This window comes from Cetorhinus maximus, chromosome 5 (genome assembly GCF_964194155.1).
Source record: "Cetorhinus maximus chromosome 5, sCetMax3.hap1.1, whole genome shotgun sequence".
NCBI lineage: Eukaryota > Metazoa > Chordata > Chondrichthyes > Lamniformes > Cetorhinidae > Cetorhinus > Cetorhinus maximus.
In genome coordinates, this window is record NC_135883.1 from 120508707 (window position 1) to 120523788 (window position 15082).

General features: G+C 37.8%; 1 protein-coding gene across 4 annotated transcripts in view; it reads left to right on the top strand.

The window, feature by feature from the left end:
* eya4 (EYA transcriptional coactivator and phosphatase 4) overlaps window positions 1–15082 on the top strand; it is a 460934-nt gene that overhangs the window by 25696 nt on the left and 420156 nt on the right. For all 4 annotated transcript variants that reach the window (XM_078542404.1, XM_078542397.1, XM_078542398.1 and 1 more), the window contains exon 2: window positions 4294–4401. In XM_078542404.1, coding sequence (XP_078398530.1) covers window positions 4369–4401 — 33 coding nt within the window. In that variant the 5' untranslated portion in view covers window positions 4294–4368. The remainder of the gene's footprint in view (window positions 1–4293; window positions 4402–15082) is intronic.

Genomic DNA, 15082 nt, shown 5'->3' on the forward strand with positions numbered 1-15082 from the left:
TGGTCTTGTACAACAAAGTGAACAAAAATGATTTCACTTCTCATTTTTTTCACTTTTTTAATCATTCATGTTTTATGTCGATTTAAAATGTTTGTATTGTGTGAATGACTAAATTTGCATTTATGCCCATCTCATTTTAGATATGCTTTCTCTTCCCAAAATTAATTGAGACCTAACTTTGGAGTATGTTGTTTTTATTTATTGGATGTGGGCATTGCTGGCTAGGCCAGCATTTATTACCCATCCCTAATTGTCCTAGTTCAGAGGGCATTTAAGAATCAACATTGTTGTGGGACTGGAGTCAGGTGTAGGACAGCAGATTTCCTTAGTGAACCAGACAGGTTTTTAGAATGGTTTCATGGTCATCATTAGACTTTTGATTCCAGATTTTTATTGAAATCAAATTCCCCCATCTGCCAGGGTGGGATTTGAACCAGGTCCCCAGAGCATTACCCTGGGTCTCTGGAATACTAATCCAGTGACAATACCACTACACCATCCCCTCCCCCTCCTTATGAGAATATCAGATGCCCACCAATAAGCTTTACAGAAATCCTAGTGTGGAAAATGTGGGATTGTCCTATGAAGAGAGATTAAGGAGACTGGGCCTATATTCTCTACAGTTTAGAAAAATGAGAGGTGATCTCATTGAAGCATACAAATTTCTTACAGGGCTCAACAGGCTAGATGCTGGAAGGATGTTTCCCCTGACTAGGTTGTGGTGGGTGCGAGGGGGATCTAGAACCAGGGGACACAGTCTCAGAATAAGAGGTAGGCCATTTAGCACTGAGATGAGGAGGAATTTCTTCATTCAGAGGGTGATGAATCTTTGGAATTCTCTACCTTTGGGGGCTCTAGAGGCTGAGTCATTGCGTATATTAAAGACAGAGATTGATAGATTTCTAGATATTAAAGATATCGAGGGATATGGGGATAGTGCGGGAAAATGGTTTTGAGGTAGATGACCTCAAGATGATCTAGTTGAATGGTGGAGAAGATTCAAGGGGCCAAATGGTCTACTCCTGCTTCTATTTCCTATGTTCATCCTTTGATACCTGAAATTGCAACCTGCCTTAAATCTTGGTTTGTAAGTTTCCAAGGCCTGCTCAAGATGGCCTCAGGCGACCAACTTAGGATTTAAAAAAATAATTGCCTGCCTACCTACCATTTTCCACTGTGAAGAGAGCAGTAGGCTGATGAAAGTTGCCATGACTGAATTTTAAAATATAGAAATGGTCACTGCTGATATTGCAGTTTATGTTAAAGTAGGTTTTCCATATTGCTCCATATAGTTATTATTTGCTTTACATTGCCTCCACAGCACTCTTCTTTTAACTAAAGCTGGTAAAGCATTCAAAGTCTAAGTATAGTTACTGCAATGGTAGTAAGAATTTAGATTGACTTCACAACTATCAGAATTATAAATAAAAACATGTCAAATATGAATAAGGTTGGAAAATTAAGTCAAAGAATCAAGGACACTTCCTAAAATATGATAAATGTAACTGCCATTTTACAGCATTTTTAAATGCAATCAACAATTATATGCTTTAGTTAAATGCATTTTGTTTTACTATTTAAATGAATTCTGATGGGAGAGGACACAAATGCAACCTTCTTATCAGAATATTTGGGAAAATAGTGCATTGAACAATGCCAATTTTTTTTCTCTCTACTATATTTCTGCAAATTACTTACATGGTGCTGCAGGTTAAATGTGAGGTATTGTAAAAGCAAGAGTTACCACATAATGTATAATATTGATCTTGCCATTAGAAGCACATTACAGTCACCTTATTATTTTTGAAGAGCAGTCAATGGCCGAGATTTTATGGGTGCTGGTGCCCTCGCCCACTGTCGGAAAGTCAGGGGCAATATCACCTCGGCTGGTTATTGGAGCCCTGACCTGTTTTATGTACAGCAGGCAATTAACTGACTGACATTGTGGCTGCCAACCTTTCTAAGGACAAAGTCCTGTCCCCAAGAGCTGCCTGTCAATTGGATGGCTGGAAGCTCTTCATTTCCAGCAATGTCAGGGAGAGCAGTGCCCATTGCTGGGACTGCAATCAGGCAGCAGCAGCATCAATGGAGGAGGACCCAGAACCTGTAAATGAGGCCAGGCTCTCTGGGACCATTCGGACAGTCACTTGCAAGGGGGGGCGGAGTATTCGTTCATGAGGATAAGGGTTGGTGTTACTGAGGGGGTGATCCTTACCACCAGGGTGCCCTCCCTGGGCCAGCATAAGCCTGATCAGGAGGCCCCCCACTCCCGAGTCTGCAGGGATTCTGCCAAGGTGTACCTGGCAGGCTCCCCATGTGGTAAAGTGCCCACCAGCTGCTGGTAAAATACCAGCAGTGGCAGGAACAGGCCCTTAGGTGGCCCTCAGTTGGCCAAGGTGAGAGGGCCATCAGCCAGCCTTCCCACCAGCGGCAGCAGGAAGGTAACAGTCACTCCATCCCAACCAAACTTTTGCCCCCTATCTCCCAGCAAGTTCCCTGAGGGCCTGTAAAATCCCAGCCAATGTTATTATGAAGGCTAATTTACACAGACCCAGATCTAAAAAGCAAAAATGTGTGAATGACAAGACAACTTTATTTTTGGTGTTATTGGTTGAGGGAGCTTTATTGATTCATGTACTAAGAAAACTTCTTTTTCTTCTTTAAATATATCCACTAAGCAGGTAAATGGGGCCTCTCTTTTGCAACTCATCTCAAAGATGGCACTTCTGATAATGCTGTGCTGCAATTGTACTGCACTGAAACCCTCTCCCAAGTCATGTACTCCAGGCTGTGGAAGGCTTTGAATGAAATAATTGTTTTATTTTTAATGTTGACAGCATAGAATAGGTACTCAAAATATTTTTACCCATAAAAGCAAATACAGATAGCTGATAAAAGGCTAGAGTTCATTTGTGATAACATGTTTGACCTTAATAGGTTGAGTTTGTATCTGTTCAGTACTTGGGTATTCTTCATGTATTCAGGAGATTCAATCATGTGGTCCATTTTATAGAGAAATATTGTCCTCAAGATGTTCACCACTTGAAATGTTTTTGAATAATGTTATTTTTCCTTGTGTAGAATTTATGTAAACATGCTTGTATTGCATTTCTAAACTATTTAGGGGATTTGAAATTATGCCATATGTGGCAGTCCTTTAAATTAAGCTTATCTACGGAACATTCCTAAATAAGTAAAAGCAAGCGCTAGTAGATAACAATGTGAGTGCACTCTGCTTCCATCACTGATATTTGATATTGCTGCAGTAAATGCAGTGCCATAGAACAATGACCTACTCATTCAGAAGTGGGTTGTTATAAAAAAAAACTTGAAATGGACAGTATGAAAACGTAATATACTAATACTTATTTTAGGTATATTTAAGGAGGGACGGGAAATAAGTCAAATGGTTGAAGCAAAAGTGCATCAATGGACATCAAGTGTGTTGCACATGTAGTGTCAAGACAGCTTGAAAGGTGCTAATTGGCCCCCTGCAACTGTCACAGTGGGTTAGTTTTGTCATTTGAAACCTTGAGCCGGCAACTGAGCACTTTAAGACATCGGGAAAAAAATGAGAAAGAAAACTGCTTTACTCACTTACCACAATAATATTGTATAAGTGCACCATCAAAATATATTTTCATTTTTGTAGATAAAATGATGTAGCTGAAATATGTAATCTTCATTAAACTTGGGCAATGATTTTATTAGCAGCTTGCCGTTCCTATTACCCTCCTATTTCCCACAGCATGCAGCTTACTTAATCAGCCTGACATAATTAGGTTAGTGCCTATCATTTTGCACGTTACGAGAAGCAGCCTGTTCTCTATCATTATGTGTATTTCGTATAATCCTAAAGGAATTTATTGTGCCTTTGAGAAGGGATTGCAGATTGGTAATTGGATAAGAACCTTTTCTGCTAGAATACCAAACCGATTGCAGTTAGGAGTGGTTGTCACTAAATGCATATTGAGTGTTTTGCTCTGTATTCTAAAACTTTATTTCCAATGTTATTTTCTCAGGAACTGGCTTTGTGGTTGTTTTTACAGGAACTGCTTACACATTTTTTAAAGTAACTTCAGACCAGCTACTTTGTGCCACATTTTAGGTAGTTACATTACCAAATGAGACCACAATTTCAAATGTTTCCACACTAATCGGTGGTATAATATGTGGCACATCCTTTTTTCAAAAAAGAAACAACTCCAATACCTCATGTGCCTTTTAAATGTTTCGATTAAAGCAATGTTGCACGTAAAGAGTAGAAGCAAATGCAGTCTGGTTTTCTTTCAGCAAGCATACTATAACCTGGAGGGGCAGCAAAAGCTTCTGCAAATTAAAAAGAGAGGAAATCAAGGAACCACCCACATGGAAGACCCACAGGACTTAAATGAACAATCGGTGAGTGAATTACAATGTAAATCAATTTTTTTACAATGATTATTTCATGTTGAAAAAGAAAAATATTTGAAAGGGGTTCATAGAATGTCATTGTGGAAGCTTTAGCTATAAACATAAGCTAATGATTTGGATTTTTCATAGTTTTTTTTCAAAAATCCAACTGGGATTGTAAAATTAATTTGTTTATCATTTATAGTTTAGGGAAAAAATAATCTGAGGGAAATGACGGAGGTGTTTTTTTGTCTCGATGTAAATATCTTTGAATGGAACATGTCTGCATGTAATGCATTTTTAAAAATGAAAAGGGAAATAACCCTGGTAATTTCTCAAAACCATTATTTTTGGTGTTGGTACTGTTTGTCCATTAACTAACATACTTTAGTTTCATTTTTACTGAGATTTGACTTTTTTTTTATTATCAATCAAGCTGTTGCCCTTTCCTTATCAAAATGTATTCAATTAGATGAGATATATTTTTCAGGATTATAACTTACATTTTTAGAATGCAATTTTTTTTGAAAAAGATGCTGCTTGGTTGGAAATGTTTGCGATGCCTTTTGGATTCTTAATGCAAAATTAATAGAAATTTGAACACTGTTGCATTTATTAGTTTCTCTTTAATGTTTTGATAAAGTGCGATTAAGCCTGAATGGGAAGATCAAGCCAAAGAGCACTGGCACAAAGATGATTTTGCTGTGAAATTTCAGTGGAGTTTGAAGCAATTGAAATTCTTATCTCTTTTTTGCCTTAGTTTGTTTGATAACATATTCTAACAAGCTTTTTAAACTCTTTGACCAAGGATATGTACCTACTCAGAAATTTGGCAGCTTAAAGCAAAACTAAAAGCTGATACATTCCTAATTGTGTAACTATTTCAGTTGCTAAAATCATATTCTCTTAATGTAGATCTTGCACATTGCAGGGATTACATATCGGTGCTGCGAGAGAGAGAGTAATATGAACTGTTCAGGATAATTTGCAACAAAGCAAATCTAATGCATATCTGGATATGATAATTGAAATCAAACCATCTCTGTTTATCAATGTTTGAGCCCCCAATTATGCATTAGCGGATGCTAACAAAAAATAAAGATATATTAATTTTAATATAACATTAGCAGTTCCATACAGGATGGATTTTTTTTATTTTACATAACATTTGTTGCATGACAACAGTCTTCTGTACTTAAACAAGACAGTTACTTTTTACTTCGATCATTGGATTAAACAAATGTGTGAATTTTTAAAAAAATACTTACAATATTAGTTAAACCATTTGTAGCTATATTACATATGATATTGATGGTGGAAACCACAGCCTGTTGCTTGCTCAGCATCAATAACACTGTAATGTTCTCCGTTATACAGCTTGCAATCATTCAGGAATTTGCTAAGGCAGGATTTGTGTTGTCAAATGAGTCTTAATGTTTTGTAACCAGCTGTTTATGTAACAGTTGAACTACTGTATGTGTGAACACTGTAGTCACCACAAAGCTAATAGAAGCACTTGTTGGCTGCACTTTCTGATTAATAATAGTCACATATAAAGATCACACTGTCTTAACAATTATACTATTGTTCTTTATTCTTCAACAACAGTAAAAGAATAATGATATCTACCACCTCCCCTGCCCTCAACCACATCTTGTCTTCACTATGCCAAATGCACCATACAGAATATTTTTAATGATAATTCCACAATAGTGCAGCTGTTAGTTGTTTTCCGTTATCTGCTTAAGCATGATATTCTGGCAATGTTGACATCAACTATAACTTTGTTTAAAATTTGAGTACACTAACTACTCTTCTTCACAGCAGTGTTTTCTTGTTTATTTCAAATTATGTCATAAATAGAGACTGTTGAGGATGAATTACAAGTATTGATTTAGCCACCCCTGTGTTTTGGCCCATTGGTGTTTAGGTATGTGTGGCGCATACAGGTTAAAAGTCAGCAGGTGACTGCTTACTCCTCAGAAATCAGATTGTCCCCTCAACCATCAGATATACAGAGCAGAGTATTTTTCTTCCATTAGTTGCCGCTTTTCTCATCCCAAAAAAACTTGTCCTGAAATTGAGGTCAATAGATTACATGGATGAGTAAGCCATTTGTAATGAAAAGCAAGAAGGGTATCGTATCTCAGGCGTAGACATAATGGGTGCATGACGTTGGTGGTGCAACATTGCAATAACGTTCAAATTTATATGTAGAGCTTCAAATGCAGAAGGAAATCATGTTCTAATAAAGAGGATATATCATTCATGAACAATAACACATTTTCTCAATGTTTTGTAAGTTTAAGCAATTACATTAGAAGATTACTGATTTCTGTGAATTTAGTATTTTCACTGTTGCTGATTCTGAATCTGAATTGATTCAAATTGATGTTGTTCAGATTTGGTTTTTTCCTCCAAAATTTGCCTTTTTTGAATTGAATCCAATTGAGCATGAGCTTCTCCCTGTTGTGAGCAAATTAGCACCAGGTTACATAAAGATATATAAAAGCTAGTTGCATTATTAAGAAATCTGAAGCTCAGGTTACAGAAGTATGGGTTCATGTCTGTGAGTTTCCATGCATAGTCAGTTGGCAGGGTAAAGATGTTAAGTGAAGTTGACATATTTCTCCATAGAAGAACAAGTTACACCAATTTTACTCATGCCAATGCACTCATAAGAAATTAAAAAATTCTACAATATTTTCATTCTGATAGAACTATTGGTGTACTTGGCATTTGCATGGCAAATAACTGATCATTGCATGTGTACATTCCAATTTGCACCTCTGTCCAAGTAAGTTATCTGAGGGAAAATCCTTCCATACTATGAAATGATCTAGTTGGCAAATTCACTTGCTGCACACATAATGAAATGTAGTGAATTATTTATTTGTCTGCCAGTGTGAATGATTGATGGCTTAACTTGTATTGAGTTAAAGTTTTCATGTTCAGTGATTAAGAAATAATAATATCAAAATTTACAATTTTGGTAATTTTAGCAGGAACAGAGTATGACTTATTATAAAACTTCACTTTCCAGATTTTCTTAAAAGGGCTTTTTAATTTCTATTCTTAACATTTGATCATGTTGTTTATTCAGTGACAGTCATGTCACTCTAACTGTGAAGGATCACAACATATACAGGTTGGTGCTTTTTATTTATCACTAATCCGTGTTTACAGAAAAGTTTTATTGTTAGAAAAATGCTTTTAGCACAATGGTGTAGATTTCCAAACAGAGATTCATTAAGAAAGGGTGTAATTTCATCCTTTAGACTTGTCCTATATAGCTCCTGGAAATATTTAGGTCACAAAATCCTAGAAACAAACAATGGTTAGATAAATAGGACAGTGTCCATGATCCCGTTTGTTTTGTTAATAGCTATTACTATCATGAGAAATCACATCTCGTTTTTAGTTTCAAACTTATTTTATTTTGGAGAAATGGTCAGTTTTGTGAATTATGACCCATTTAAAATATTTTGTGTTAATTTTTATCTTCACTTTCAGTTGTGATGCTTTTTAAAAAATGGAGTGTTATACTTTTACTAATTAGGTTAATGTGAAACAATGATATCTTCTTGTCTGTTTCATCCATGTGGCATGCACAGTAACAACATTCGTATTCATGTTAACATCTATGGCCTCACTTGATTAACTGGTAAGGGAATACAGTGTGGATTTCAAAAAGTATCTGCTTTGATTGAAACTATTTTTCAAAGTATGCAATTGAAAAGTGTTCCTATGGCAATCTGTTCTTTTGATAGTTTTAATTCAAAAGCACAACACAGTGACATGAGTATGATTGGAGCACATCTATAGGAACAGGATTAGGCCATTCAGCCCCTTGAGCCTGTTCCACCATTAACGGCGTTTTCTTTTGAGCACACTTTTACATTTGATTTGCATAGAAATATGAAGGTTTTTGGAATTGTACATTAATATATTAGGCAATTTAGAGCAGCCCCAATTGATAGAAAATTAAAATGGTGTATTCATGACAGATGAAATTGTTTTTTGGATATTGTGAAATGTAGATTTTTCAATTGTTATACTGTTGTAAAGCAATTGCAGAATTACAATTAGGGTGTTGTAATGGGCTTTTACCCATGCTTTCACTTCATCAGCAGTACAAAATGGACTCATAGTGAACCGTTAACCAATTTTTCATTGCACCAGCTTTTATCTTTCGTTAACTTGAAAAATATTGCCAATCTATTCATTTAAAACCAAATAAAAGTGACAGTAAGACTAGGAAACGATTCTCCAAAAAGAGTTTGAGTTGTTATTCTGTGAGCTTCAGTAGAAAGCAGTTCAAGAGTGGGGGAAAATTGACTGCCAATTCTCTTATAAGTGTGTTTTGTATCGCTGACGTAGACCAGTTTCGCCCCATCATCTATCCGTATGTCTTTCTCCTACTTTTTCAACCTATTGCAATTTACCAGGAAAATAACTCTTCTGTGGTGTATTAAAATGATGCACTCTCTAGTTTGTTTGCTAGTATATAAGCCTGCCCTGTTCGTGGCAGGAATACGAGCTGCAGCTGTCCCTCAGTGCTCTATGTCGACTCGAGTCTGAAGCAAATATAAGTGGTAGAGGTTCACTCATTGCTTTGAATACTTGTGAAATGCAGCCCCAGATAAGCATTCTCACTTGAAACTTTGTCCCTTGTATCAAAAAGTTTAAATACAGAGTTAGCTATAATGTTAAGTACCAAGATTGCTGGAAAAATCATTTGACTATGTGATTTTCCCATATGCATCCAAGCACTCTTTCATGCCTCCCTAGCAACCAACAATCAAAATCATCACATTTTCTTTATTATCATATTTAATGAACAAAGAAAAATAGCAGCATATCAAGAGGTTGAGATTATAACATAATCTGAGCAGTTTATTCAGATCATCATAACCATAGGTTGTACTACAGCTTTGGGATGCATCACAGGGGTATTATTCTGTATAGTATATAGAAACATAGTAATATCTCACCACTACACACTATTGCACACATTTAACAGCAGGAATATTCAGAAAAACATTGATTTATCATCCAATGAAATTGTACCACATATATTAACGACTGTATTTGCTGAACAGAAATATAATAGCTTTTCTGTTTTAAGATAACCCCCCCCCCCCCCCCCCCCTCCCCAATTCCCCTCACAGCTAGTGTAGCCAAGTGCTAATCCATAGTGTTGAGGCAAATATCCATTAGTAAAGAATTCCATTTGTAGTGGTATTTAAAATTTCTATGTTGTATTATGTGCTGTAGATTATTTTTGTGCCATTGAAGAATGGAACATTTTGCATTTTGTTAATACATTCATTTCCAATTTATCATCAGACATCAAACTCACATTTGCAAAGGAAGCTGTTACTCTGGATTTTTTGTCAAACACTGTTTTATGTAGATGTACATTTACTTTTGCTTTCCTCCTGAATAGACAAACTTGTTAAAATGAATGGAATGTCATAATTCGTTTCAGGAAGTCAATGATAATAAGAAAAAAGTGATAAGCACAGTGGGAGCCGACCTAGTGGGGGAGGCGTTAATGACGCCGCCTCTTGGCAGTTAGGAAATCAACTGATGCACAATAAACACCTGCCTGTAATTTTATAGCCTCAGCTTGCTCTTTTAAAAAAAACTTCACAGTATTTGATTCAGTGATGGGCAATCTAGGCTAATGAGTGGGTCGCATGAGTGGCCCCTCCTTCATCTCAGTGGGCCGCAAGATTGAAATCGGGCATGTGCACTAACCATGACCCCGTGAATAAGATTACATACATTTAATACAAGCCGAATATTTCTTAACGAGTTGTAGAAAATGCTTACTCATTCATATATTAATAGAACTGTCATCAGCTTCAAATGGTAAAAACCAAAGAAATATTTACACTTCGCTTACATCATACTCAGTGTGACTTCTGGTTGGATCTGCCCTCCACAAGCTTTCTTAGATTAGGACTCCGGGATGTGCAAATTAAGCAAAATGGCCCCCGTTTCTGTTCAACAACAAAATAATCCAGCTCCCAACTCTCTTTTACCATTCTGCCCTTGTCACCGCTTTTCCTCTTTTTGGCTATTTCTTCCTCAGTACTTTTTGATTTTGCACTTGGTTCTCCTTCTTTATCACACCACTTCAACACAAAGCGATCCATTATATAATTAGGGGCAAATTAAATTACTGGCAAAAGTAACATAAAAAAGCGCAACCTCCCATGTCTACAAATTCTAGGTACGCACTAGGATAGGGTAATTTTACTAACTGCGCTTGCGTACCTAGAATTTGCAGGAACCGTAACAGCACTTTGGATACAGAAGGAGCGTACGGCTCTCACAGTCAATGTTGTGTGCAGTCAGCACACACCTCACTTCACATGCCCTTGCTGTGCATATGTATCGCTTTAGTAACACCAGTAGGACAAAAACTACGCAGATGGAAACCAGCGGAATCTGGCAACGCTGCGCGTGGGCAACGGTCAACAAAATGTCTCACAAGCTGCATTCAGAACCCTGATGGGCCGCACTACTGTAATGTTTATGTAAAAGGGAAAGTGGTTATGTATTAGATTTCTATCATTAGAACCAGTGATTTGATAACCATAATCTTGTGTGTGCAATTGCATCGTTCCACTTGATCTTTTATAATACTACGGTAAATGCAATTTTCTGTTCCCTGATGTAATTCAGTTCATAATGTAGTACTGCTGTAGGAAAAAGACATTAGAATCTAATTAGTTGCATTTTTCTAGCTCTAATTAATGTACATTTGGAGATTATTTATATAAAAGGCTATTTTAGAATGTTGAATTGACTGCATTATAAATGACAACTCAACCATGCTTTTTGACAAATTGAAAGTGACCAACATCTTAAACATATTTTTTGTTTCTATTCATTCATTTTAAATGCTGGTAGCTCATCCAGGGTTTTGAAAACCGGAGTGACTTTGAAGTGTTCAAATTTTGATACCCAGCCTTACCAGAAAAATGTTTTTGGTATATTTATATACCAAAAGGGAAAAAGGTGGGTAGATTTGGGAAACAGTAATTTCTTTCCACTGTAGAATGAAAGCACTTCCAGTCTGAACATATGAAGGAGGATGGTAAAAGATAGAATTAGCATCCAAGCTTTCTGTCAGGAAAAGGGAATTAGTACATGCCATCAGCATTGGCTGCACCTCTTTATCAATTGTGGTAGACTATTGCTGTTTTTTTAGTAAATAATTAAAAATTATGTTACATTGCACCATGGATTAGTCAATCAAGGTGCCATCTTGTGCATTTCTAAACCATTCGGACAGAAAGATCCTGGATTCAAATTCTGGCCTGCGTAACATTAGCTGATTTAATCTTAGGTGGCAGTACAGTTATTACTGTTGCCTCAGTTCCCCAGGTTAAGGGGAAAATCAGTCCGGGGTCTCATTCCTGATTACTTTCCTGTAACCCATGCTGGAAGGCTCATATGTGTTTTGTTGGATGCCAACAGAATCTGACTTGTTTTGATGTTTCTTTATTGTTCCAAAGCCGATGCAAATATATTGGACGGAATTTAGTTCTTCTGGTGCGGTTCCCGACGGCGGACCCAGAAGTGGGCGGGAAAGGCTGTCTGACTGCGATTACAAAGCGGCCAGCCAATAAAATATGCAGACGTGTGAGGCCTGGTCAAATAGATGGCGGGCAGCGAGTCTCTGGCCTTTTTAAATAGCATCTTGGTGACCTCACTGTAGCGGCAATGTGCAGTGGGGGGCATGTCTTCCGTGGAATCCTGGAAGGAGCTGCTGGTCATAGAAGTTCAGTGCTGCGGTGACTTTTAAAGTCACTTGCATTGGGTTCACTCCCAGTCCAAAAGGGTGCCTAAGGAGAGCACACAGTAAGTGACTGCCTCCTGAGACATTTTGAGCCATCTTTGGCATTGCCTGTCAGTCGTTTGCAGGTAGTTTAGGTGTGTGCAGTAAACTCTAGGACTCTCCATTGCTCGTTGTCACACTGGCTACTGTTTGCCACTATCTTGATCCACCTCAGTGTCTGGTGCTGCCCCTTGTTGCAGTTGCAGCTGATCCAATGCCATCATTTGTTTGTGCCTCTCCTCCTCTGCCTAATCTCCAGGAACCTTTGAATGAATGAGACCCATTTTTGCATCAGAAAGTGAACAGAAAGCAGAAGCTTTAATGGTGTGTCCTCCATTGGTGGCCTGGCCCTCAAACAGAACCTTGGACTGAGGAACAAATGGCGATCACCCTGATCATCTTCAGCCACACCCTGGTATTTTTTGAGCACACCTGTACTGCCAGCTAAGTGTTTTTGGGCCACAGCCTTGTTTCTTCAGCCACAGCCTGGTCTTGCTCTCAATGTCCTTCGGCCCTCCCTTGTTCACCCTCAACCGTCCCTTTTTGACTCTCAGTCACCCTCGACCCTTCCCTCGGTCAGCCTTGACCTTCTCTTGATCAGCCTCGACCTGCCCTGCGACACTTCTCACCCTCCTCTCCCCACTTCCAACAAACTCTCAAAGTAGTGACAGACAGCTCCAGCTTGCTCAGTTTCCACCTGGAAGACTGCCCCACCTGCTCCACGCTAGCTTTAACCAGTCATGAAGGTGAACGTTTGTGTTTCCTGTGCACCTCCAGTTTAATTGTAAAGTTAGCGTTCAATTGCAGAAACTTGTGTTTTAATGAGTATTCATTGCATGCAAATCCATTACAATTAGTTTCTCGTCATGTGCTGTTGGCAATGCCACTCTGCTTCCAACCCGTCACCAGGTGAACTCTGTGCTTTTAACCCAATGTCAGAAACTTGATAGTTTGCTTCCCAGCCTATTCTTTCCCTGCTTACTTGGTCAGGATTTAAATTCCACTTATTGGTTCAAATGTGCAGAACTGTTACTTGGGTGAGTTCCTGGAGGGTTGTCTTCAGGAACAGAGGAAAGAAAGAAATGTAAAATGCATCATGATCCATTAGTTAAAGCTGTGGAAATATATTGACCTAAAACTAAATCAATTGATTCTTGACATTAGTGGTCAAATTCTGTCTTGAGTTAACCTGAAATCTGTTTTGTGAATACAGAATGTTTCTTTACACACAGTGTCAGTGCAGTTTATTTCTGTAGATCCGTGGTCATTCAAAATTTTCATAGCTGGCATCAGAGTCCTTTCAATTATAGTCTGTAAAATCTCATCTAGAAACGTTTTACCATTGCTACAAGGTTATGTTCATTGTCAAAAGTACACTTTGGTAAAGGCATGATAAATGGATGATTTACATTATCTTAATAAGGAAGCGCTAAAGTCAAGTTAGGGCAGTGTTTCTTTCATGTAAAGTTTAGTTCATTTAAAAAGGTCCTCAATGGCTCAATATGTAAGTGGTCTGCAGACCATAGCAATCAAGCACGTTCTAGTCCTCTTCTATGTAATCAGTGCTAAATTAGTTAATTTCATTCTGGGTAGAATGCCATTACTGCAATTAGTCTCAGTGCCCTTTGTTACAAGGAAGAAGAAAAAAAAAGTGGCTCCTTTTCCATTACCGAATGATCATTTGGTTATGTGGGTGCAAAACTGTGTCCACATTTCCATTTAATAATTAACTGCAATATTTTAATGTTCTAAAAAAACCATTACTAAAAATGATCAGCAGCATTTCATCTCTTTAAGGAGAGAAAAAAAGTTTACCTCCTTTCCATAAGTCGAGAGCAGACTGTACTTGGAAAGAGCATATGAGCTGTAGTGTGGTTCCTAATCCTGCTCATTAGGTACTGGTTTACATTTAGAAGCAAAATATTGATTCCCAGAAGATTTCAGTGCTGTTTTTGTGTAGATTAAGCTAAGGATCTTGCTTATTCAGCATCAGATGACAGCTGTAAGATCCTTCATTTGCCCCAACACCGGTCCCCCCAGTCCCTTTCATTGCTGAATTTTCTCTCTACTTGAATGGGTGATTGATTGGTGAAAGTGTGCGTGAGCAGATGGCACTGATGTGCATTTGGCTGTAATGTAGTGTTGCTGTGAATACCCTCCTAGTAATGACAAACAGTCTCTTTACTTGAACTTGAATATTCTATGACTATTTTTCAATATCCATCATGATTTTTCAATAAACCATCATGTTGTTACAATGATTTATCTTGTGATGTCAATTGATCACAAGCCACGATTTAGTTATTTCTATAAAAACATGATCAAGTCAGCTAGCACTGCATGGTGGGTTTTGAAAGTTAGTAAGCTGGGTGTAATACTCATTCTAGCAAAGTGCAGTACTTCCAGGAAATGTGAGGGAAGGGTGCCTAAGTAAAAGCTCCACACTGTTACAAAATGGTTCAGGAAAGCTTTGGTACATTGATTGACAGGAGCTAGTACAGGGCTGGAGTTATTTATGTTGCACAAGTACTTTAGTAATATAGACTCATAGATGATTACAGCACAGAAGGAGGCCATTTGGCCCATCGTGTCCACGCCTGTCAACAAAGATCTGACTACACTAATCCCATTTAGATATTCATTTGTGCTTGGCCCATAGCCCTGGAGGGAATGGCAACGCAAGTGAATATCTAAATACTTCTTAAATGTCACGAGAGTTTCTGACTCAACCATCCTTTCAGGCAGCGAATTCCAGACTCTCACTGCCCTCTGGGTGAAAAACTTTCTCCTCAACTTCCCTTTTAGCCTCCTACCTCTTACCTTAAATCTATGCCC